A 27806-nucleotide genomic window follows, 5' to 3' on the forward strand; every position below is an offset into this window, starting at 1 on the left:
TGACCATAAAAGAGTCTGCTCTCTCAGACACAAGATTCCCGCGATAGGAACTTGGTTTAAAACTCTTGCCAAGCGTCAGTTCTCACACAAAAATGCACAGCCTCGGGATACTTCTGGCTCCTCTCCCACTGCTCTCTAGTTGAAGCCAAGCAGAAGTGCAATTTCTGCTGGGAGTCCACAGGTTTTTTTTTTTTTTTGGGGGGGGGGCGATTTTTTTTTTTAAGCAACCATTCCAGGAAGGAATAAACACTGATTCCCCTTGAAGGAAAAACAACTTAGGCTTTCCAAGTCAATACCCCAGAGACTCAATAACTGGCCCAATTATCTTATGCTGCACAGAAGGCTACTCCAATGCACAACGGTTTACGATCACCACCATTTTTATATCTCAAAATTTTGAGAGTCAAGAACTTGGGAAGGGCTTGGTTGGGAGACTCTTGCAGTCCACAAGGCACTGACTGAAGTCACTCCATAGTATTCAGCTGGGCTGGTTATGCCTGGTGCCTTGGCGGGGATGGATGCAAGGCCGGACACTGCTGAGAATACCCACCAGAGGGTCCACCCATGTCCTCTCAAGCTCCGCAGCTTTAGTACAGTCAGACTTCTCCATGGCGGCTCAGGTTCCAGGATACCAAGGTAGAAGCCACCACTCTTCTCAAAGGCTAAGCCTGGAACTGGCATATCACCACATCTGCTATCCCACTACTGGTCAAAGCAGTCACAGACCAGCCCACATGCAAAGGGAGGAGTGTCAAAGCACTCACGCTCATCTTTAATCCATCCTAACCACCAAAATCAGAGCTGCATCTTAGGCAGCCATGATTTGCTAACTACCCAAGACTGGGAATTTTAAAACTTGGGTGAGGAAAAATTCATTTGACTACCTCACATTAAAAGGAGAGAAGGAAAGAGAATTTCCAAAGCACCAGACACACTCAGATGCTACTACTCAGAGTTTAAGACTGAAACACTTAGATGGATGGAAACTAAATTTTCGGTAGTGAGCACACTGTAGGGTATACAGAAGTGGAAAAGTAATGTTGTACATATAAAACTTATATAATAAAACAATGGTACCACAATAAAAAAATTTTTTGATTAAAAAAACAAAAATAACAACAACAAAAAAGAGTTAGTAAGGAAGCATGAAGAACTTTCTCCAAATTCAGTTTCTATTACAATGGGGGAAAAGAAGATTTAAAATATCAGCAAATACTTCTGGAGTATACATTAGGCATAAAGAACTATATTAATGCTAGAGATGCAAAGAAATCTAAGATACAGTCCCTGCCTATCAATGTCTCCAACTGGTGAGAAAATATATACGCCAAAAATGTAGTACAAGATAGCACTTGAGGAAGTAACAGCTGGTATTTAGAGACAGGAGAGAAAATCTGGAGGCAGGAGACTAGTTAGAAGACTACCTGTGTGAGATGAATTGCTGTAAGATGATTCTCAAGCCTACAGACTCCAGCCCCCGTTTATAAGAAATATTTTGTACTGCCTTCCCTTCACCATCCCAAAATGAAATCTATCAATTATATCATCTACAACATATAAATTCCAAGTTTGAGGGGAGGGGTTGTGTGTGTGTGTGTGTGTGTGTGTGTGTGTGTGTGTGTGTGTGTGTAGCCCTACCTATAATGTAAAGCAGAAATTAAAAGGAAACATATGCATTTCAATAGATAAAAGCTCAATTGCTACTAGAAGGCATAACAAAGCCATCAGACACTTTTACCAACTTACTTATAACAAGTTTGCATTTTTAAAAATTTACTTATTTATTTATCTAATTTATTGGCCGTGCCACCCCGCAGCATGCAGGATCTTAGTTACAGACCAGAGATTGAACCCATGCCCCCTGCAGTGGAAGTGCGGATTCTTAACCACTGGACAGCCAGGGAAGTCCCAAGTTTGCATTTTTAAAAATAGGATTGGATGCCACTCTGTGCAAGACACACAGAAAATGACGGGGCAGAGGTATCGGTGGACACTGAATGATTTCATTGCTCCATAAGGAAAAACACGTTGGCAGAATTGCCATGTTGATAATTATTCATGTGCAGGAAAAGCTGTAAAAGCAAATTCCAAAATTTAAACTGAATATGATCAACACTTTTCTTGACATTTGCTACTTTAGAAAAAAGAGGCCAAATACACAAATATGCACATAGAATCACCCTGTGAGTGCTAGAAACACAGTGTGATCTACACATGTGTCCAGTGGGCGACCTGAACACCACGAGAGGCACCGTGGGCAGAGAAATGATTTTCCTCCTGCTAAGCTCAAAAACTATTTATTTACATGGCGGTTGTATTCATGGAAAATTATGTATAATAAAGTTATGTGGAAAAAAACTGTGTTTATGTATAAAGACAAAGTTATGTTCTAGGCTCAGATATTTATAACTGGATTTTTTAATAGCATAAATGTCCCATGAGAAATCACAAAGCTGGCCAAGATTTGGGCAATTCTTTGCTGTGTGGGACTGCCTCCCCTCCCCAGTTCATCCCCTCTGCCTCCCGTCCACTAAATATCCCTAAAGGGACAGTACCACACTCCTCTGAGGATTACTTCTCTGGGGTTTACAATTGAATCCATGAGGCTTATCTATCCCAAGAACTTGAAAAACTCCAGATTTATCACATTTTACATTGTAGAAGACAATCGTTCTACAAATTCCCATAAACTCACCATTCTTTGTTCCAAAACTTCTAAATTCAATCCACCTCTCAGATTATAAAGAAGGTTTCAAAGTGTATTAAGACAGTTTTAAAGAGGGGAAAAGAGCTTAAAGTATATGACCCACATTAATGATAGGAAAGCCATGAGGACTGGCCTAACACATCTCAGGAGCTTGAGAAATTTATCAAACTCTGAAGTCAAGGGTGATTCAGTTAGGAAGACAAATGAAAACCCAGGTCCCTTTCTCAGTGCTTCCTGGAGTTGCTGCTAAGACAGTTCGCTTTGTTTCTTACAGCAACAAATGTATTAATCAAGTCTTCAGTGAATTTTATAAGTAGCAAAGTTTTCACTATCTAAAATACTACTTATCATGCCAAACAGTATAAATAACAACTAATTTGGTAACTACTTTACCAAAGAGGTTAGTGATACCTATGTATTACTAAATTTGAGCTGGTTTTTTTTCCTTTGCCGTGCCATGCGGCTTGCAGAATCTTAGTTCCCAGACTAGGGATTGAACTCAGGCCCTCGGCAGTGAAAGCGCAGAGTCCTAACTACTGGCCCGTTGGGGAATTCCCAGTTTGAGCTATTTTAATTCACTGTAACCTATAGCCAAAATATTCCTTAAAGTGGTTAAATAGCAAAATAGTTAGAAACTAAGCTGAAAAGATTTTGTATTAATACCACATCTCTTTCCAAAAAAGGAGAAGTGTGGCAGTTTACAGAAATAAATATTATGCAACAGAATAAAAAATAGCCTCAACAATTACAAAACAAATGAAACCTAGAATAAAAACATTTCTCATCTATCAAATTAGCAAAGCTTTGTAAAAATCATAGTACTTAAGGGGAATGTTTACACAGGAACTTTGTATATTGTTCTAGTCAACAAAGAAAAGAAAAAATAAATACAAGAGTTAAGGGTCAGTAAGAAGAAACAAAACTGTTATTATTTACAGATGATGACTGTCTACATATAAAACCCAAAAGAGTTTAAAGTAATTAGAATTGATAAGAGAATTAAGCAAGTGGGTATAAGATCAATATACAAAAACCAGTTACCTTTTTGTATGCCAGCAAAAAAGATGCACAAAATGTAATTTAGAAAAAAAAAGTTAAAATAACAACAAAAAATGTACCCAGAAATAATTCTAACAGAAAAAGGGCAAGGTTCACACGGATAGAATTATAAAACATTACTGGAATTCATTAAAGAAAGCCTAAATTATACTACGCTCATGAATAGAAAGACCTGAAATTGTCAAGATGTCAATTCAACCCAAATGTATGCATAAAGCCAATGCAACTTCAATCAAGATCTAAATACAGGTTATTGAGGAAACTGACAACCTCATTCTAAAATCTGTGAGTAAAAGAAAAGGCCCAAAGACAGCCCGGATATTTCTAAAATAGAAGAATAAGTTTGAAAAGGACTTGCCCTAGGATATAAAGGCAACACACAAATCAATTATACGTTAAAATTAAGAAATTCTGTCCAAAAGCTATCACAGAGACTATAAAAAGACAAATTACACACTGGCAGAAGATATGGATAACACGTAATTGATGGAGGATCAGTATCAAGAATACAGGAAGAATACTACAAATTAATAAATGAGCAAATCAATAAATGGGCAAAAACATGAAGACACATTTTACAGGAGAAGAAATATGAAAGACCAATAAGTACATGAAAAGATACCCTTATAAATAAAATGACTGAGATATAATTTCACACCATCAAATGGGCAAAACTTAAGAATTCTAACAATATCAAATGTGGATCAACAGTCTATTAACAGTGCTGGTGAGCATCTAAACAGGCATAACCACTCTGGAAAACAATTTGTATAATCTCACGAAAATGAAGACACTCATTACAATCCAGCAATCCAGTTAGAGAGACTCCCACATAAGCATCAGGAGACACATGTGAGAATGCTCAGAGAACACTATTCATCAAAACAGCCCCCAAAATTAGAATAATCAATAAATTAGCTGTAGTATAATCACAATAGAAAACCACACAGGGCTGAAAGTGAGTGAATTACAACTAGGCCTTAGAAATGTGTTGAGTGAGTAGAGCAAGCTGCTGATGACTACGTAAAACCATTTTTATAAAGCTCAAAAACAAGCAATACATTGCCCAGAGATGATAAAAATACTTTCTTTTAAAAGCAAGAGGAGGGACTCCCTTGGTGGCGCAGTGGTTGAGAATCTGCCTGCCAATGCAGGGGACACGAGTTTGATCCCTGGTCCGGGAAGATCCCACGTGCCTCGGAGCAACTAAGCCCGTGCACCACAACTACTGAAGCCCGCATGTCTAGAGCCTGTGCTCTGCAACAAGAGAAGCCACCTCAATGAGAAGCCCTCGCACTGCAACAGACCCAACACAGCCAATAAATAAATAAATAAATTTATAATAAATAAATAAATAATAAAAGCAAAAGGATAAAACATAAAACCCAGGGTAGTGGATACTTAGGGTGGGTAGGGTAGGCAGAAATGCTCCTAGAGCTACTCAAATACATCACAGAGAAGTGTTCACTACTACTCTAAATTTCTGTGCCTGAAAACAGAATAACTGCTGCACAAACAACATAATCATCTATTTTATCCTGCATTTCCCTGTAAGTACAAAACAACACCTCACAGTAATCCACAGCTGACCATATGTATTTCAAAACAAAACACAAAAAAACTCCAGAGATTATTCAATTTGTTATCAGTGAGTACTTGATGACCACTAGCCTAGGTGACAACAGGATTTCCTCCTTGAGGAATACTCCCTGGATTCACTGGCAATTAGCATTAAGAATTTATAAGAAGTATTACACTGTAGAGTCCCTCCCATTAGGAAGCACACAAGAGCCTCCTAGATAGCTTCCTCCACAAGAGGGCAGACATAAGTATCAAGCAGTATCAGCAGTATTTCGTCTTGTGGAACTGAAAACCAGAGCCAGAGAAAGACAGAGAAAATGAAAAAGCTGAGGACTTCATACCAGATGAAGGGACAGGATAAAAACCCAGAAAAACAACTAAATGAAAAGGAGATAGGCACCCTTCCAGAAAAAGAATTCAGAATAATGATGGTGAAGATGATCCAGGACTTTGAAAAAAGAATGGATGCAAAGATCGAAAAGTTTACCAAAGACCTAGAAGAAGTAAAGAGCAAACAAACAGAGACATGCAACACAATAACTGAAACGACAAATACACTAGAATGAAACAACAGCAGATTAACTGAGGCAGAAGGGCGAATAAGTGACCTGGAAGACAGAATGGTGATCATCACTGATGTGGAAAAGAATAAAGAAAAAAGAATGAAAAGAACTGAAGACAGCCTAAGAGACCTCTGGGACAATGTTAAACACACCAACATTCGCGTTATAGGCGTCCCAGAAAGAGACAAGAGAGAGAAAGGACCCGAGAAAATACTGGAAGAGATTCTAGTTGAAAACTTCCCTAACATGGGAACGGAAATAGCTACCCAAGTCCAGGAAGCGCAGAGAGTCCCAGGCAGGATAAATCCAAGGAGAAACACGCCAAGACATATAGCAGTCAAGTTGACAAAAATTAAAGACAGAGAAAAGTTATTAAAAGCAACAAGGGAAAAACAACAAATAACATACAAGGGAACTCCCATAAGATTAACAGCTGATTTCTCAGCAGAAACTCTGCAAGCCAGAAGGGAGTGGCATGATATATTTAAAGTGATGAAAGGGAAGAACCTACAACCAAGAATACTCTACCCAGCAAGGATCTCATTCAGAGTCATCAGAGAAATCAAAAGCTTTACAGACAAGCAACAGCTAAGAGAATTCAGCACCACCAAACCAGCCCTACAACAAATGCTAAAGGAACTTCTCTAAGCAGGAAACATAAGAGAAGAAAAGGACCTACAGAAACAAAAACAAAACAATTAAGAGAATGGTACTAGGAACATACATACCGATAATTACCTTGCATGTAAATGGACTAAATGCACCAACCAAAAGACACAGACTGGCTGAATGGATACAAAAACAAGACCCATATATATGCTGTCTACAAGAGACCCACTTCAGACCTAGGGACACATACAGACTGAAAGTGAGGGGATGGAAAAAGATATTCCATGCAAATGAAAATCAAAAGAAAGCTGGAGTAGCGATACTCATAACAGATAAAATAGACTTTAAAATAAAAAATGTTACAAGAGACAAGAAAGGACATTACATAAAGATCAAGGGATCAATCCAAGAAGTGGAGAGAACAATTATAAATATATATGAACCCAAAATAGGAGCACCTCAATACATAAGGCAAATGCTAACAACTATGAAAGAGGAAATGCAAGGCAGAAATAGAGACACAGATATAGAGAACAAACATATGGACACCAAGTGGGGAAAGCGGGGAGGGTTGGGGGGAATGAATTGGGAGATTGGGATACCAAATTGTACACTCTAAATATATGCTGTTTATTGTCTGTTAACTGTATTTCAATAAAAGTTCTTAAAAAAAAAGTATTACACTGTAATAACCTTCAAATGACATGAAGAAGGAATTTAAACACCAACTTTATAAGACTTTATCCTTAGCGAAACAGAGATTCTCAAAGTTTCAGTCTGAGAAACTCTGCTCTCCTAAAAAAAGAAAGGTATTTAACTTGGCATTGTGGATCCTGGAAAGGAGCACAAGGCTTCTTAAAAAGAAACAAAATTATGGTTGATCTCAGCTATTTTTTTGGTTCTTAAAAGAAAGTTCGTAAGAACAAAAAGACTGGTCTTCTATTATTACTGTCCACAACAAGGATGATGTCTTAAATTTTGTGAAAACAGCTCTGTGGACTTTCTCCAAAGATCAGTAAACACACCTCTTCCAAACACTTTTCCAAAAAGTCTGGCCATATTTGTTGAATTTAGCCCTATGCTTCTCTATGAGTTTAGAATTGAGTACTCTGATTCATCAAGACAATCAAAGAATATTTAAATGCCTATGATTTCACAAGTTGAGTACCTAGCTCTAAGAGGCTGAGCCATAGCTCCTGCCCTCAATGAGTTCATATGAAGAAACAAAATAAGTATACATTTAAAAGGTTACAGAACAAGGTGGTAGGCTCAAGAGACCAATGAATGATACAAGCACTACTGTCTCACACTTCTAGAATGTGGAAAAGAATTTTTAGAGAAGGCAATTTCCTTCCAAAAGGAACTGGGATGATAAAGCACAGAGGACAACATGACAGATATTTAGACAAAGGGTGACGGCAAAGGACTCTGAGCAAATAAAGACAATGAGTCTAAGAAAAGAAAAAAAAGAGATGTCAATTCAAGGAGACCACAATCTTTTAGAAAGCAAAAACCAAGCTGAGAGAACTCTACAGGCAAAAGCAATCATTTATATAGTCATTCTCAACATAATTGATTCTTTAAAGAGTCTTAGAGACACTGATTTATTATTGATTTAAAACAACTCGACAGAAAGAAAAAAAGCTGTGATAGGTAGGTAGATAGAGATGTTTCAAGTGTGGAGACAGTAGGACACAGACATCACTGAAATCATGTGCTTCTGAGAACAAGAAGAAAATCAGAATTAACTTCTGATTCAAAGAGTATCTTGAATGAAATGGCTTTAACGGAGCCAGGTTCCTAACATAGGCATTGGAGATAAAATTGCATTTCTACAAAAACCAATCAAAAAAAAAAAAAAAGAACTACTTCTTTGAAACATTTTTTAATGCTCTATTTGGAATTCTAGATACTCCTACCATAATTTAATAACCCATCCACTCAAATAGTCTTAAAACATATCTGTTAAAATTCACCCTTTCAATGAAATAAAAGTTCCTATTAAATGGACTTTATTCAATTATTTAGATAATAATCAACTTATCAAATGCCTTTTGCGTGCCAAATTTTTACAGTCTTTAGTAGTTCCATTATCACTATCTGTAAAAGTGCTACAACATATCACCAAATGTAATACAGACCATAATCATTTATCTGTGGTTTTAAATCCAAAAAATTCTAAACAACAGAGGATTTTCACAATATCTGACAATAAAACATGACTTGAACTAGTATGAGGTCCTTATAGCCTTTACTCAGCCTTTAATTCATAAAAGTATGAATACTTCTCACTGCAGAGAAAGTAAAGTGTTTGACTGGTGGCTCCTATAGGTGTTATATAATACACACTGATTTTACTATATTTACTATGATTCTGTAAGTCAAGGACCTGGCTCTAAGTCTCTGACCTAATTAATGGTTAAAATTCAGCTCCTGCCCTCAATGAACTCACCTCATATTGAAGGAAAAGATACATACACATTAAAAAATATTCCAGAACAAGACTGCATGTTCAAGTGGTACGAACAATAGGCACTGTTTTACTACTTCTGGAGTTTTTGTTTCTGAAGCACATCTGGGTTTTAAAACAGCCATGATTCATCCATCACAACTGAAGATAAACATGATCAGTACTGTTAAGTAAATCAAGACAAGGATCCTACAACGATGTGCTCCTCTGAGATGAATCTGATACAAAGCCGGTCAGTGTAAGTACCCAACACTAATACAGTGAGATCTCAGTGTCAAGAGGGGACCATGGGAATGAAACCTGGTAGTCTCATAATAAAATGAATTGTGCAAAGGTAGGGAGTGCACACTGAGAATGGTGCACACTGAGAAGAGCAGGATAGGCGTGCAACCCTTTTCTTCAGAGGCTCTTCTCCTGAAGACCTAGGGTGTGAAGGTCTACAGAGAGCTTGTTTGCTAGTTCTTCTAGATCCACATCCTAAAACTGCTAGCCACAGAATGGAATCCTCTGAAGAAGGCATTTCAGGAAGACCAAAACTCAGGAAAGAGAGGATCCTCCAGCACAGGAACTGGCAGGCACAACACCAGAGTAGAGGGTTGGCATGCCACAGTCATCTGCCAAAATCACTCCCCGTCCCCCAACCCCCCGTCACTGTAACAGATTTGTGGTTGGACCCAAGGTTGCCCAGCCAGACTACGCTTCCCAGCTTCCACTGCATATATGAGTGGCCAGATGACTGAGTGCTCTCCAGTGGCAGATGATACAATGATGTGGACCTCTGTTGGGTCTCAGTCTTGAGAATTAGGCATACACTCCTCAGCAGCACCTTCCCATTTGGAACACAGAGGTGCCTGTCACCCACACACATGAGGACAGCACCCTAAGGGATGGCAGATCATAAAGCAGAAAGGACCCTGGGCTCCAGAACGTCTATGTGGATCAGAGCTACCTTGCTACTCACTCAGGACTATCATATGGAAGAGAAACCTCTGTGTTTCTTTTTTTTTTAATTAATTAACTTATTTATTGGCTGCATTGGGTCTTCGTTACTGCACGTGGGGTTTCTCTAGTTCTGGTGAGCGGAGGCTACTCTTCATTGCAGTGCGTGGGCTTCTCAGTGTGGTGGCTTCTCTTGTTGTGGAGCACGGGCTGTAGGCGTGCAGGCTTCAGTAGTTGTGGCTCAAGGGCTCAACAGTTGCAGCTCGGGCTCTAGAACACAGGCTCAGTAATTGTGGCGCATGGGCTTAGTTGCTCCGAGACATGTGGGATCTTTCCAGACCAGGGATCGAGCCCATGTCCCCTGCATTGGCAGGCAGATTCTTAAACATTGCACCACCGGGGAAGTCCCAGAAACCTCTGTTTTCTTGAACTACTTCATTGTTGGGGCTCTTTATTACTAAGGCTTAGTTTTTACCTAACAACACTAGCAAGGAAGCTACATCATGGACTAGCCATCCCACTCCGCCTGTTCAATTTCAATAACCCTATGGAAAAGGCAAACTCCATCCTGGGAAAATCCAAACAAAACTGCCATTTCTCACCCTCATCTGCACTCTGTGGCTGTAGCCTCATAGAAATAGGAATTCATTCATTCAGCAAACTTTTGAGCAACTACTACTACGTGAAAGATATTATGCTATACAGTAGGAATATATAAGCCACGGTAAAAAAAAAAAGCCAATGGAACCCTCTTTGGGTCAGGTCCTCTGCTCTGCATGCTTTTCACCCAGAAGTTAAGCTCTAGGTCTTCCTCTCTGTCTTATCTCCAGCACTTTGCAGTGCCTTTTACATAACAGGCACTCAGTAAATATTTGTTAGATGAATGAATTAAGAAATCAATAAATTCACCTTGTCCTCAATGAATTCAGTCTAATGGGGCAAACAAAACAATACAATCTAGCACCTCTTATATCACAGGCATGCAATACGTTCAGTGATTTTTAGAAATGAATGACTGTACGGACATTGAACAACATGACAGCAAAGCAGGGTGATGCAAATGCTATGGAGGGGCAGGAGGAATTAGAAATCAAAACTTCCCAGAGAAACTGAAATTTGCCATGAGTTCTGAAGGACAATTAGGAGGTAATCAAATAAACAAAGTAAGGAATCAAGAAGATGTAGCGCGCATGCTGTCTGAACATGTTTACTATGACTGGAACTTAAGGGCAGAGTTCCAATCACACAATACACATATCTAGTACTCCTTTGAATACCATTGCTTCCACTAATTAAGCCAAAAACTGAATTCTTTTCTTTAGCATTTGCATCACGCTACTTGCTTAATATGAACTGCTGTCAATGCAGAGCTACCCTTTTCTTTAACTTCCAGATTCAATTTTCATTTTTAAATCTAAAATCAGGATTTATTTGACTAGTTCTAACAAGTCCTCCATCATATAATCAAAGAATCCCAAGGTTGGTAGGAATCTGAAAAAGCCACCAGATAAATGTTCTGGGAAGTCATTTATCTTGATCAGCTACAATCAGCTCTTTGTAGTCATGTGGAATTTTTATCCTTCTTTTTATAGCACTTTATATTTTGTCTCAGAGTGTATTTGTTATATACACATGCTTGCTCTCCCACTAGACTACATGCTTTTTATGTACAACTCGCATTCTTCTTTATCTCATGTTCTTCCAGTGCTCAATAATCATAGGCTCTGTATGAAATCATCTTTTAATCCAATCCAATTCTATCAGCTCCCACAGTCCCTGTCAAATCCAACCTATTTGTTTGTTCCTGTGTACAGCCTCATTGTTGTCTCTGGTAAAGATTAGTTGTCGCACTTTCTTTCCAAGACCCACAGAGCTTCCTTCCTATTCTTAATGCCAATAATGCCACATTGCTTCTTTTTTCATCTCCATTTCTATGTTATGGATTTGGGAGTAACACTCCAAATGTTTGAAAAAAAATGAAACAAGTTCCAAATAAACCATCCTTTTTGTAAACTGAAGAATGTCCATATCTCAGAAATTGTCAGATGTTTCCCTGGAGATGTTTTAAGCCTAAAATCATAAATGGCCTTTCCCCTTCCACCTTTTGTTCCTCTGACAAGATTACTGTGCTTCCTCGAGACTTCCTGTTTGAATAACCACAGGAATAATGGACACATGGGAGTGTTCAAACTCCCATGTATCCATTATTCACCATAAAAGGGACCTAAGGAAGGAACCAGGCAGTTGAACACAAAATGATGTATGAACAAAAACAGCTGTGTGTTAGCAGGATGGACAAAAAGACAGCAGGGATCTAGACACTGCTGTGAATTTCAAAAACAAAGTCTATTTAGTCAGGCATGGTGAAAAGGCTGCTGATTCAGAGCATTAGTGGCCCATTTCATAACTGAAAATCACTAGAGATGTGAAGAAGTCTTTTTAGTTACTTCCACAGAGTCTCACCCCAACACCAGCTTCCTAACAGTCTCCCTCATGGGAATAAAGCTGCCTCTTCCTTCTCTCACAGAAATGGCACTACCAACTCAAAGGTTTCACCAATAATAATAATCATAATAATACTTCTTTTCTTTCCCAATCCAAAAAAGCAGATTCCCCCCTTCCCCAAGAGGCTTTCCTATAAAAACACAGGAAAGCACAGATACAGATACACACAGAACACACAAAAAGCAGCACAGAAAACAAGTCTACATTCTCCAAATACCTGGAAAGTATGCTAATTTCCAGAATCAGTCCACTTCTGATACCCTAGATTTACCATCCATATTTTGTGCCAGGATAGAAGAACTTTAAAGTGGGCATCAGTATAAAACCAAAGCTTTATCAGAATGGCCACAAAACTGAATGATTCCAATTGCATCTTGGAGTTGATGCTAACTTCTTTCCTGGCAAGCAGCAAAAAAGCTGAAAACAGCAGTAAACAAACCAGCTTGAGCCCTTAAAGCAATCCTGATAAAGTAAACAAATTTTATTACAGCTGCATTACAGATGGCCCCACAAACTTTCATAATCTGTTGTGAGAATTTGGTATTCAATAGACTTTCTATCCCATGAACTTATCTGAAATACTCACTATAAATTTACAGCTATGCATAGAGCCACTCTGAAAGTTAATCCTAAACGCTCAACCCCACAGAACATGACCCCTTTACCATGAAGGGGCAGCCACATGACCAAAGCAATTAAAGTATACAATTGCTCTTTTGGTTTCCAATTGTCTCTCCCCCCACAATGTTCACCTTTAGCCTCGTGTTTCTTTCCACATCCAAAAAGAACACAACTTCAATGAAAACATCAGGATGCTCATCTCTACCAGATCATGATCTGGCATTTAAATAATAATAATTATCTAAAAACTTAGTGACAGCAAAACAACAGGAGAAGTCATCAGTCCTATCAGAATAAGATCCATGGGAGAAGGAACCACTAGGGAAGGAACAGCAACACCAAAGCGCAGAAACTGCTAAACCAAGGCAACTACGCCTAACTTCTTTGGTAAGAGATTAAGTAAAGCAAACCAGGACCCATCCCTAAAACATAATTTTTACAGCTTAAACTTTCCTAAGTTTCTTTCCAACTTCAAAACTATTCTAGTAAGCCACATATTCAAAAGTCCAGAGATGCCAACACTGCAGAAAATTAAAGGTCTCAATGCACAGGATAGGGTCAGAAAACAAAACCCATTCTAGATCTAATCATTTTATATTGCCAAGCTACTATAACTTATTCCTTAATAGTTTCTGATAATAAGATGACCTCAGATTTTGAGAACATCTGTGCAGACCATTCCTGCCTCTAATCAGGATTTGTGCTGCCAGAGCAGGAAAACTCACTTCCCAGTCCCTGCCAATGAACTGAAAGCTCAAGAAAAGCTGTTCAACTCATTTTCATCAAGCTGTCATGACCCCCTTTTCAAAAACTGTGACGCTCTTCTCTTGGAAATACTTAAGATCCTTTTATTCTCTTTGAAGAGAGTTGACGAAAAAGTCCTTAAGAAATATTTATGCTTCTGTATTTTACCAATTGGCAAAAGGGGTAGAGGCATTTTAAGCCCAATACTCAGCCTCAAATGTAGCAATGGGTGCCATTCTTCCCATAAGAAATAAAATTGAGCATGTGAATTTAAAAATCATCAGTCACTAGGATGTGATGATGTAACCACATGTATCACAGAAATGCAATGTGTACAAAGCAGGTCTGTAAAGAAAGCAGAGAAAGCAGGACTGTGATTCAATAATACTCAATCTTGAGTTGTAGAAGTGGAGGTAGTATGTAGTGGGGGAGAAATCCAAAATACAAAATCTAAGTGGGAAATACAACCCCCTTCTTCAGAGAGGAAGCAAAAAAAAATAAATAAAAAAGTTTTTTTAAAATTGTAAGATATCTCTGAGTCCCCTGACTGAACCTCAGCTCAGGAATGCTCTGGGAAAACTAAGGAGATAAAGACTGAATGATAGATAGATACACAGATAAGATAGAGTCGTAGATTTACAAACTAATACATACAGAAATCAAGGTGAAAGGAGTCACTTCTGAGCCTGAAAGATGAAAAAGTGACAAAAAAATCTCCTAGGACCACAGTAGTTATTTATCAATCAATAAAAGGTGGTTAGACCTATTCAGTTAGCAACCTTGAACAAAAAAGCCACCAAGTAAGTGTTAGAATTTACTTGAAAGAGAGGAAATGAAAGAGAACCTGGAGATGGCCCTGACAGCCTTATCTTTAAGGATGTCAGATAAAGTAAGCAACTGAACTAACTCAGCCATTCTCAACAACCAGAAAGGAGTCATGGATTAGGTAGAAAGGAGATAAGGTGGCATTCCCCTGACCACCCCTTCAGGAAACAGGGTATGTGGTACACTTTTCCTATCAGTAGACACTGACAAAACACAGAATCTCATTCTGAAATTCAATAAATTCCTTAGAAATTCCTAGAAGAGTTAAAAGCTAAATATAAAACTAGTTTAAGTATCCAAAACCTAGTATTTTCCCATTGCTAACAACCCTCCATCCTTCACAAATAAGGGCAAAGACCCTTTTAAAAGAAGCAATCCAAATCCAGAGCTCAAGCAGAGGTCTGTCAGAGAAACCAGGCTCAATCCTTTGGTTTGGTATACTCTCATTTCACTTCCCAATTAAAGGTCCTCTACAGCTCTCCATCACTTACCAGGCTTGTTCTAACATGGCAGAGTGGCAAGCGCATAATCCACAACAGGTCTGAATTCCAACCTAAACTCAACCTGTCCTACCTCAGAGCAGTCACCAGTCCTATTACTATCCACAAAGGTAACGGTAGTTCTCAAGACTGTTTTAAAGATTCAAAAAGGCAACCAAAGGGTGCTCAATGAAAGGAAATTTACTTTCTTTTGTCGCCCAGTTTTCACGATCCTCATCTCAGAACCCATCCTCCAAGTCTTTACAACCCCATGAAAAGCAAACAACGCCTTCACCATTATCTGGTTACTCTTAGACCTTTATTCAAACAAATCACCCTCCCTGGATCACCTCCATTCATGTCCACCACTCTTCTTCAAGACCCAAGAAGCTTTTCCTGCTTAACTGCCATCCACACTCTTCAAAGTGCTTCGCAGGTATTCCCTCAGCACTTTAAAAAGTTTCAACTGAATTATTTTTTACTGTGTTTATATTTTCCCACTGATTTCCTGTACCTGAATATTTTTGTCTTATCCCCTCAAAACACATTAATGATCACCTGAGGATAAAGAAAGTGTTTCAACAATATTACCTACACATCCAGTATCACAATGCCCATAAAAGAATTTCTTCAGCAAGAAAATAGGAATTTTCTTATTTACTAAAGAACGTTGTCCACTAATTAAAATCACAATCAAATAGGCTCATCTCATTTTGAGAGGGTAAGTCTTTTCACTTAGTTGGAAATACTTCACAAGATTTCATATACTTCTCTAAGAAAGCCACACAATCCAAGCTTCAGACTTATTATTTCTAAAAGGCTCAATGAGAAGAAGCCTTACCTAGAGTATGTGGAAGGAAGGAAGATGGGGTCTTCACATTACACATTTCACGTAATTAGTGGAACATTTCCTGTTCACTGTAGAAATTAAGTAACAAGTTTTATAAAAAACATTGTAACAAAATCACATGCCACAGGGACATTCTTCCAGAACTCTCTAAATCAGCCCCCCAAAGCACAAACTTACCATTTTACCTCTTCAAACCACCAAGCACCAACCAAATCCATTACCTGGTTAAAGGTAGTCATGGGAAGAGCAAAGAGAAGGGCCCTTCCTGCATGCCTGCCCACACTCCACTTCCTGAGACTTACCATGAAGCTCACCTGAATGCTTTTCTGAATGCACTCTGTAGGTACTTCAATGAAAATCAGCTGATACCTCAATGAAAATCAGCTGGTTGGCTTGTTTTGTCTCTTCACTCAAAAGACATTTCTTAATGCCTATTAATGCCAGCAACTGCTGGCAGGGTAGAAAGATGGTAACAGAAATAGAGCTTAGATGATTAAGTCTCAGATTCTGTGCTCTTCTATTTTAAACCAAAATCATACCCCCAACTAACAAAATCACCTATTTATTTTTTTATTTTAATAGGTTGAAACATTTCTTAACTCTTTTTTTCTAATTTGAAAAATAATTTACTTACAACGAAGTACACAAATATTAAATGTACAACTCTTGGGACATAGTGAGAGAGTAGCACTGACATATATACACTACCAAATGTAAAATGAGTAGCTAGTGGAAAGCTGCTGCATAGCACAGGGAGATCAGCTCAGTGCTTTGTGATGACCTAGAGGGGTGGGATAGGGAGGGTGGGATAGGGAAGCTCAAGAGGGAGGGGATGTGGGGACATGTGAATACATATAGCTGATTCACTTTGTTGTACAGCAGAAACTAACACAACATTGTAAAGCAATTATACTCCAGTAAAGATGTATAAAAAATAAATAAAATAAAGGTACAGCTCTGAATCTGTACATATGCATACACCTATGTAACCTCCATGCAGGTCAAGATATAGAACGTAAAGTGAGAACTATAAAGGAGGAAAAAAAAAAAAAAAGACGGATTATTAGCTGTGTTTCTGAAAACACTGACAGGCATCTCTGCAGTCAGTGCCATGGATGGGCAATCACTCTGGTTAGCAGGAACCTTCACGTACAACGTGATTTACCACCATGAACAAAATTCACTGAGTGCCTAACTCTATACAAGACCACCCGTATTTTTGACTTTAAGAAGTTTAAAAAAAAAAAAAAAAATGAAGGAGGCTGATTCTGAATTCTTATTTTCAAAAACTTCCAAAGCAAAAAGATAAAGTAACAAAAAATTTAAAAAAAAAAAAAGATGATACAGCAAAAATCCAATGTTGACTGCGATATAATAGGAAGCAGCGGTGCACTTGGAAACAAAGAGTAAAAGAAGGCAGCTGCGGCAATATAACTCCTGAAGTTTTGAAAGAAATAACATACATCCCCTAATTCATCTCCCAGCCTTGCCACAAGAGATCTGAGAGCACCACTGTCTAAGAAAGAGATAAGTCTGTTTTATTTTATCTCATGAATATGTAGCTGCACAGGGCACCAGGCTGGCTGGACCCAGTTATTTTAGGCTGGCCCCCTGGAAGAGCCCATGGAAAGAAAAGCAGATGCACTAAATTAGTGTCACACCACAGTCTGGCACAATATTCTAAAACCTCAGCGACATTTCTATAAACGAGTTTTCTGCTAACCCCTTTGAGCAAGCTGTCCATTTTAGGCCCAAACGAGCAAACATCTAACTTTATCATTTTACAAAAAAGGGAGATGCTTGCAAATTTTAGCAAGGCCCTCTTACAAATCTCAGAACAAGAAACTTAGGCAAAGTAACAGAACCAGCACACGGTCATCTTGAAATTTTATCCTTTGAAACTGACAATTTAAGATAAGGGACAGATTAATCCCTTATTTTCAAAAATCTTCTCTGGAATTTTGGACGGTAAAAATAAACAGCTCTGTTCTAAACTTTGACACTTTCCCCTAAAACTCAAACAGAACAGCAGTAGAGCTGTCAATTAAGTACAGCTGGAAACAAGGAAAGACGCATCTGGTGGTTCTGCCGCCTGTTAACTCTAGACAAATAAGTGGTCATTACTCATCTGTCTAAGCACTTTAATGTGGGTCTTCACTGTCCTGCAGAGATGGCATACCTCAGTATGCCTGTCTTCTAATTGTATGCATAATGAATTAAATAAACTAAAAATGATGCCACACACAATAAGCAAGTAAGACATTTCACTGCAACCCTTCCCCACAAATGCTTGATAATACCCTCTTAGAGTCTATTTCAACAACAGACATGTGAATATATATTTTAAAATAAAATTTATGTCCATTTTTAAAGAAAAAACACACAACATTAGCATTAAAATTTCAGAAACATATTCACATGTGAGTGTCAAACCTGGGCAGATAGTTTACTCATAAAATTTATCCAGCTGACTTCAAATCATTTTATAAAAGCCTAATTTTTACACCAAAAAAGGACAGACACAGATCTCAATTCCATATCAGTTCCATACCCAACTTAGTATTTTTTTATAAAGCTACAGAAATAAAACAACCATGTACCACATTCACTGTAGCATACATCTCAAGAAAATGGAGAGATGGCACTGATAAAAATAAATAAACTCAGGTTCAAAAGCTTTACTGAGAAGAATGTAAATTAATGTGTAGTGTCTGGGGACTTCTAATTCAGGCATTCACTTATTTACTCACTCTTCATATATTTACTGAACACTATGCGAGGCACATTGTTAATCACTGGAGAAACAAACCCTCCAGCCTCCCTCCAAATGGTAAGCTCAGTGAATGTTTGCTGTGTGTGCACCTTTTACCTAAGAACTCATAAGTTGAACGTATCAGTCTAGAGCAGAGGTCACCAAACTTGTGCTGCAGAGGGTCAAACAGTAAACATTTTAGGCTTTGTGGGCCATGACATATTGTCACAATTACTCAATTCTGCCTTTGTAGAGCAAAAGCAGCCACAGACAATATGATAATAAATGAATGTGACTGTGTTCCAACAGAACTTTACAGATACTAAAATTTGAATTTCATATAATTTGCACGGGTCATAAAATATTTTTCTTCTTTTGATATTTCAACCAATTAAAGATGTAAAAACCATTCTTAATAGCTCATGGCCCATACAAAAATAGGTGGCAGCCCAGGGCTGGATTTAGCCTGTGGGCTATAGTTTGCCTACCCCCAGGCTAGAGACCTAGGCGTCCACATCTAAGCCACAAGTTCTATGAGGTCAGGGCAATGTTCAATAACTCATTATACACCCAGGAATCTGTATGGTGCTGAGGCACACCAAGCAATTGACTAACGTTAGCTATATTCAACTAAACTAAACAGATGACTAAGTCCCTGACCTTGCCTTCAAAGACCTCATGGTCTAGAAGTGGAGATAGACAAGTAAAGAAACAAGACAATATCATGTGATAAGTGCTGTGGTAGATGCCTACAGGGTGGTGTGAGTGGGATACCTAACTCAGGCCAGGGAGTGGGATGTAAAGGGTTGAGAGAAAGAAACTGGGGAAGAATTCCTGAAGGTGGTGACACCTGGGAGAAGTTCCAAACCAAAGAAGCAGCCCTTTAATCACATGAAATGACAAAAGATGACCTAGAGGTTAAAAAGGTCCAGATCCTAAAGGACCTTATACACCATGCCAAGGCATCTGGACTTTATCCTAAAGGCTTGAGGAACCACTGCAGAATTTTTAGTTGGGAAATGATATCATCAGATTTGCATTTTAGAACCACCACAGAGTCCAAAGCGATGACTGCCTGAACAGAAAGAGCAAAACTGGAGAAAGAAAGACCACCAATTCATTAGCAAGTTGCTGCAATAAATGAGGTGAAATTCCAAGGGGAGCTACAGTCAAGCAGAGAAAAAGATAAGGATCCAAGACACCTATGGCCAGATACAGGAAGTGAAAGTGGAGTCTTGGGCAAATTGGAGTAAGGATGGGTGAGAAAGAAAGTGGTGGAGTTACAGCTGCCCAGACTCCTAGCAGTGGATTCTATCTGCTGGCCAAATAGAGTAATCTTTACTGATGAAAGCCTATCAAGCATGGTTCTTGGCAAAAGATTGGCTGAGAGCCTCAAGGTTAAACAGCAGTGCTGTTCATTAAGGTACTGCTTTGAACTGGATAAGACAATAAGGGGTGAATTTAGTTTTGGACGTCACCTCTGGACATCACAAACTGCCCATGCCCGACATGGAGAAAAAGCGGTCCTGAAGATACAAATTTAGAATTTATTGATTTGCAAATAGTAAGGGAAGCCTTGAGATTAAGAGGAGTTCATTCCGGAAGAATGAGTAGCACAAAAAAAAAAAAAAAAAAAAAAAAAAGGAATCCAGAAACAAGTGAAAAGGAACAGAGGGAGAAGGAAAACCAAGGGAGTCTGGTATCTCTGAATCAAGATGTACAGGAACTTCTATTGATATTTTAAAGTTGCCCTGGAATAAACTAGTCATTCTTTTGAGAGATCTGTTAGAGAAGCTAAGAGTTGCAGGAGCTAGTATGTTAGAGTGAGTCAAAAACCTACCTCCACCGAAATTCCTGGCAAACCATAACCTCAGGATCCTCATCTTTGCCTTCTCTCACTGAGTTATGAAAATCCAATCAGAGATAAATTGGAGGCTTTATAAACTGTAAAATATTATAAAGGCACTCCTGATTTATTATTGTAATGGCATTACATCTGGGTATGAAAATTTCATCTAACAGTATAAACTTCTTAAGAATGGACCTTCAGTCTTCTACACCTTTCTGTGAGGTACTGCACCATGTATTTAGTAGGTATTTAAAATATGTTTGCAAAATATTTGGGAGTAACATGAGAATGTATGCACAGGGGAAGGAGTGCATAGCAAAAGGCATATCCAACTTCCTAAAAGGATTTAGAATTGAAATAATCAAACTTTATCCCTCCCACAAATGTAGCCAATAACAAAATAATGGGGGCAGGGGAGCTTATAGTTCCAAATTCTCTCCTAATGTGTAAACTGTTTTTCTGAATACTTTAGAAACATGAAGAAAGTATTTACGGAAAAAGCAGTGAATTGTAGAACAGGAAAACAGCCAACAGCAACTTTATAAAACTGTGTTCACCAATTGCTGGCCATTAAAGAAGAGCTCCTTAACTTATCAAGTTGAAACCTGCAAAATGTAAAACAGGCCTTTGTGAGACAAACTTAAATAGTGTCCCCTCAGGGTGCACAAATACCACAGTGAAGTCACCAGAGTACTGACAGAGTCAGAACCTACCTTGCAAAGATTTTCCTAGGGAAAAAATTTTGCTGTTTGTTTCATGTTAAATATATACTAAGAGGACCAAACAGAATAAAATGTAATATCCTTATATAGCAATTATCCTGATTTAGACACACAAAAAATGATATTTAGATGCAGCTTAAAAGCATCCTTTAATCACTGTTCATTCCTAAAGCTTATAAGGAGCTTGGACACCAATCTGATCGTGGTGTAAATTTTAAGAGTTCCATATAAACTTTGATTGAGTTGGTTTTATAAGCATTCTCTTCCTTAATCTAATTGCTTTTAGAAAGAGGGGAAGCTACCTTCCTCCAAGATCAAGACCCAGTCTGCCAAGTTTTCATCCGCAATGACTATCAAGTTAATTAAAGGGGTTGTTTAATAAAAGGCTAATCCTCAGCTACAATCTTACTATCAACTGCTCCGCTGATAAGGGTAAAACTTATTATAACGTTTATAAAACATAAAAGCCAAACTTTTAAAAAGCAGTTGAGTAATCCACACAGAAGTTAGGAGAGAAGATCCAGAAGTGGAAGGCAAAATAAGAAAAACTTCTTTTTAGAAAAGGGTGTCTTGCTGAGATTTCTCTGCACAATAAGCAGAAAATGCAGTTCTGATTCCCACAGCAACTTTAACTCATTATAGCTAAGGATACATTGCACCCTGCACCCTGGATTACTGTATATGGTACTTAAGACACGACTGCTTTCAGAATCAATGCTGATTGTCCTGGCTTTTGTACAGGTGATGATAAAAGTACAATCATCTAATTTGTACTTGCCATCTGTTAAAACATGCCTCCCCTCCCCCCCCAAAAAAGGTATCAGCTAAAATGATTGTGTAATTTTATACATACATGTGTATGCATAAAAAGTTTCTGGAAGATTACATAAGCAATTGTTAGCAACAGTCTCTAGGGCAACTTAGAAACTAGAGATGGAGAGACTCACTAGCCATTGTACTGTTTTAATTCACTATGTCATGTTTTACTTTCGCAATAATAAAAATGACTTAGGATCACTGGCAAAATATGTATATCTCTTGTGACTACTTAAGTGTGATCTGACTTTGCTTATTTTAACGTTTACTGTGCTTAAAGTTCAACATCAAAAGGAAGGCTAGAAAAGCGGTGGCTAGACCCAGTTCTTTCACACTGCTCCCTTCGAGTTTCACATGCTCTGGGAGGGCAAAGCACAATATGCATCACTTGTTTAAGGGTATGTGAAATTTGAACTGGATGGGAGCTTTAATAGATGCACAAACAGTCATGGTCCTTGAATTCATGGGAAATAATTAGTTAGCTAGAACCCATGCAGTAACGAATTAGGGAGTGAATATGCTGAACATCAAAACACACAGTGATACATAAAGCCCTGCCTATCTGCCATGAGCTGTAGATCATAACATGCACGAATACCTATATCCTTGTCATTAAAAAAGAGAGGGCTGAGGCAGAGAGAGCGAGAGATTGGGACATCAATCCCACTACACACAAATCTCCCTCCCCTTCCCCATCTTCTCACCACACACCATATCCTCCAGGACAGCATTTCTGATCCAAGAACAAGTACAATATATTCTAGTCAAGTTTTTATAAATTGTCTACCTAAAAAGTGTAAATGTTTTTACAGTACGATACTTGTATAAAAACCATTTTAAATAACTTTTATTTACTTAGAAGTTTTAAATCTATAGTTTTATGAACTTCACTGAGCAAGAATATTGTCAAAAACTGAAGAATTTTTCAGCAAAACAAGTTCAAGCATATACAACATTTTCAGAGTAAAAAGTCTTTTGAGCTTTAATCACTCGGACCCAAAGCTCAAATATCGGCCTACCAGTGGTAGCAGCCTAACTTGACAGATACTATCTTACCTAACATATTATCTTTGTAACAGAGAAGTAATCACTGAGTAATCTACCTTCCTCTACCATCACCTGAAATAACCTTTTGCTACATAGTGCTCCCAGCAGGAAATTCAGAAGGTCCAGGCTGACAGCCCTATCTTGACCCAAACAAGAGATTCTCATTCAGAAATTTTCAATTGAATCTCAGACATCAAGGCTGTGCTTTTGCTTTGAAATTTTTAATATTTAAAAATAGATAAAATAAGACTTTGTGGGCATTCAAAATTCAACACAGAAGCTTTAATAAGACAAAAAAAATTTTAATAATTGGATAAAAATTTCAAAAATAATCTTGGCCAGGTTTAAAAATATAACAGGAGAAAAGAACAAAAGAACATCCCCACTAAGCCTTAGGAGGTCCTAGGTCTCTTGCAGAATCTTTAGATAGGCACCTGTTCCAAGATACTGCTCAGTTCCATGTTTCCAATACCTTTGAAAAACTGAACCTGGTTTATTTCTTCCAACTCTGAAAAACAGATGCCTTAGAATTCCAGTTTATGAACTTATTTTTGAAAAGTTTCATCTTCCTAATGACTTGCCTACAAATAAAATGATATTTACTACGAAGGTGCTAAATACTGCTTTTCTAAAACACTGCACACACAGTAATTTAACTCCACTTTTCAAAGTACTTTCTCTGGAATCTTGACACTTACATAAAACTTAATGTAAGAGAGAGAAGGGGAAAGAAAAATTCGAAACCACGACCAAAGGAACTATGTGCTTACCAAAAGTTCCTTTCAAAGATTCCCCACATAATGTTACCAGCCTTATAGAATTATCCTGCTTTGACAGAAGAATGGCTTGGCACCCTGTTCTCTCTGGAAGTTCATTACTACCTTCTACCAGTAAAATCATGTCTTTCAATGCAACGGGGATTGAAGCTCTACACGTCAAATGCCAGTTTCTCACACGCATGTTACTCTGTTAAACGCAATAATGAATCACTCTGCTTGTTTGTATATTTCAATAAAGAAGAAAAACTGACCCAGATCAAACATGATTTGTAATACTTTGGGATAAACACGTTCATCCTCGTCCACCACCCAGCAATGAAGTTTTCTATACATCCCTTTCCTGATTTCTGAAAGGTCACTTACACATGCTTCTACACTTGCTTTGAATCAAAGCAAAAGGAAAGACAGGAGAGAGAGAGCCTTTTTACTCAGGGACAAAACTGTACCCAACAATTACAGTGAGCGCAGATACTTCCTTTTGTTTTCCCTGTACCAGGATTAGCAGTGAAAGCGCTCTGCGGCCCTTAATTAAAGCTGAACAACTTTAAAGAACAATAACTTTAAAAGTGAACTTCTATTTTAATTACGTATAGGCAATAGCGGTAGGAAAGGCATTTGCTCCCCTCAAACCCCCTTCACTTAGACCCTTTCCTCTCCAGCTTAAACAGCAATCACCCTCAATCCTGGAGAGAAAGACTTTTAAACAAGGTAAGAGTGCTCAAGGCGGACACGCGAGGATGGGGGTTTCTGATTAACGCTCCAGGAAAGAGGGATCAAAACGGCCGAAATGGCAAATAATCAAGGGAGCGAAAGTCCGGCTAAGTTACTGATAGAACAGGACAGCAGAGATGCTGGCGGGAAGCATCCTGGCTCCCGGATGTTAAGTGCTGGATCCAGTTTATAAGTCGGAGAAGAGAATTTCTGTGTGGCCCACGCTGGGGGAGCAGAGAACAGACACGCGGCTGTGTGGTCCCCGCAGGCCGGCCCAGGGGGTGGAAGTGGCCCGGGAGCTGCGCTGCGAAAGAGCAGCAGCAGGGGACGGGGCTGTCACCGCTTACCCAGGTGCAGCGTGAGGTTGATGGAGTTGGGGTACTGCACCCCGGCCAGCATGGTCTGGCTCTGCCACCAGGTGGTGTCGGCCTGGTTGTTGTAGTCGGTCAGGAAGGCTGCCCCGTGCTGCAGGTGGGGCTGCCCGGCGTCGCACAGGTGACAGGACTTGGTGACCCCGGTCACCCCGGTCTGCACACAGTACTCCTCGGGCGGAGTCCCGCACGTGTTGGTGGCCACCACGGTCACGTTGAAGGCGGCGTTGACGAACTCGGGCATGCAGCGCTGCGACCGCCCGCCCTCGTCCGTGCACTCGTCCATGGCTGCCCGGGCGCAGCCGGCCGCCGCGGCCGCCAGCACCGCCAGCAGCGGCCAGAGGCGGCCCCGCGGCCGCAGCGCCGGCGTGGCCCGTTCGCTGCCCCTCATCGCGCCGCCCGCGCGCTGGGCCACGGCAAAGGCGAGGGCGCGGGCGCGCTCCTCTCGCCCAGCGGCGTCCCTCGGAGGCCGCTCCGCCGGCTGAGCCTCGGCGCCCGGTGGCCGGACTCTCCTGACGGCCGGCGGCGGCGGCTCGCGGCGCAGAGACGCGCGGGTGGGCGGCCCCTGCGAGAACTGCGCGGCCGGCCGACCGCTGCCCGGCGCGCCGCCTCCGCGCCTCCCTCTCCCACCCGGGACGCCGCCGGCACTGGCCGCCGACCCCCGACTTCCGAGCGCGCCCCCGAGCGCGCGCCCCCGGGGAGGAAGGCGCGGGGGGTGGGGTCGGCGGGGTGGGGTGGCGTCTGGCCGCGGAGAAAGCCCAACCCCGGCGTCCTCGCAGGAGCTCCCGCGGCCCCCGTAGCTGCTCCCCCGCTCTCCGCGCGCCGTGGACCGCGCGTCCGCCTCGGCGACTCGCGGCGGCGGCGGCGGCGGCATCTCGCGCTCGAGCCCGCGGCGCGCGATCGGCGGGGGAGGGGCCTCGAGGGGCGCGAGGGGTGGGCGGGGAGCTGGGGAGCGGGAGGGGCGGCGAGGAGCGCGGAGGGAGGGGCGGCGGGGCGGTGCATGCCGGGAGGCAAGGGGAGGCCGCGGAGGGCCAGCGCCCGGCCGGGAGGTGGACGCCGGGGTCCCCTGGCGCTGGGTCCCCGGAAGACTCGGGATCGGGGGAGGGGGTGTCGGAGGGGCTCTTGAAGGGGCGACGCCGGAGGGGTGAGAGCGCTCGGAGTCAGCCTTTGGGCCCTGCGCCAAGCCTTGGCCGCGGCAGCGAGGATCCCCGCCCCGCCAGGTGTCCGTCCTTGCGTCCAGCCGGCCGCGCCCCGGGGCAGGGACCGGAGGGACCCGACGGTGGGGGCTGCCCGCAGCTTTCTCGCCCCCGCCGGCCGCCCCGGGAGTGACCCCTGCTGCTCGGGGCCGGCTCCAGCCCTTTCAGAGCAGGGGTCCCCGGGTGTCAGGGGGCCGACACGGTCCCCAGAGAATAAAGGGCCTGGTCGCAGCATCGTAATTAGTTTTCTGGAGCGATTTCCTGCCTGTGAATTAAAGTATAACCAGTCGTTTAACAGGGGCGAGGAAGGAAGTGAAAAGGCTGGGAATGGAATGACATTTTTCCCTCGGGTGCGCAGACCCACTGCGCAATTCTTCCACCGCGTTGTTTATGTTCCCCAGCTTGCCTTTAAAAGACTCGAAATTATCTGCATCTGACATCCTCCCTTTCGGGCCTGCTGAGTCACGGAATATTCTCCGTGCCAGAATGACTCAGTTCACAGAACCTGAGCCAGAAGATCATGAGGTTTGGTCCGAGATCAGAACCTGGGCGCTTAACCAGTGCTGATGAGACAAGCTAAGCCAGAAAGGAGGGTGCTGTGAAAGTAGGTGACCCGAGGCGGCGTTTTTTAAACCTTTGGAGTCCCCAGGCAAAGTGGGTGTACGTTGGGGATGCGCCTGATACAGATTTTTTTTTTTTTTTTAACTTTTCAAGATCTTATAGGAAACTGAGAATAATAAATACACTGGGGGCGGACGGCGGGGGAGGAGAATACCTAGTTTTGGAATACCCGTTGAGAGAGGGACGGTGAGCGTGTGAAATCATGAAATGAGTAAATGTTAGGGTACTGTGGTTGGAGTCAGCGTAAACTCTAGGAGGACCTCAAGGATAATGGTTTGGGGGAGGGGAGCAGGTTAGGGGACTTGCCAAAATGGTGAGCTTCCTTAGCAAACACGTGGCTCACTTATATTGTTGATTTATTTGATGCGATGAGTGGAGATTATGCTTGACTCAGGGTCTCTTAACTCCTCACCCCTTGGCATCTTCTCTTTGGTTGAAGAAAGTTGTGGAGCTGTGGGTAACAATGTTTTAATCCTTCCATGTTTGAGTCGAAGCGAAATAAATATATTCATTTATACCTAGAGGGGATGATATTCTTTCTCAGTCCTTGATTGTTCTTGAGAACAGTGGGCATAAAGGACAAAGATAAGGATGTTAGTTGTAAATAAAGCTACAGGTAATTTTAGTAACTACATTTAAATGCATTATTAATGCATTTGCCTTATAAATTTTTAGTATTTTATTAGATATTGGCAAACCAAACAGAAAAAAATAACAAAAAAACCTCCTTTTGTTTTCCACCAGGTCAAAATAGTAGAAGGTAAGGCGACCCCAAAGGCTGCACATCAACACACATGTTTCCTTGTCACTGCTCCCTTTTGGGTTCTAATGTCCAAGGGTAATTACAAGCTATTACTTCTGCTTACAGACCCCACTGTTTCATTACTAGCACCTCATCTGGTATTTGTAAAGCACAGAAAGAGACTTTGAATTGACTTCTGAATTCTATTGCTCATCATGAGAGTGCGATAAGGAGCTATCTATTGTGAA

General features: G+C 40.7%; 1 protein-coding gene across 1 annotated transcript in view; it reads right to left on the reverse strand.

The window, feature by feature from the left end:
• The window catches only part of LAMC1 (laminin subunit gamma 1), a 122875-nt gene extending 96999 nt beyond the window's left edge, over window positions 1–25876 (reverse strand). Inside the window, exon 1 of the mRNA XM_057726731.1 lies at window positions 24976–25876. Within this exon, the coding sequence (XP_057582714.1) occupies window positions 24976–25873 (898 nt within the window). The 5' untranslated portion in view covers window positions 25874–25876. The remainder of the gene's footprint in view (window positions 1–24975) is intronic.
• Between the last annotated feature and the right edge of the window lie 1930 nt (window positions 25877–27806).

This window comes from Hippopotamus amphibius, chromosome 3, assembly GCF_030028045.1.
Source record: "Hippopotamus amphibius kiboko isolate mHipAmp2 chromosome 3, mHipAmp2.hap2, whole genome shotgun sequence".
Classification (NCBI taxonomy): domain Eukaryota; kingdom Metazoa; phylum Chordata; class Mammalia; order Artiodactyla; family Hippopotamidae; genus Hippopotamus; species Hippopotamus amphibius.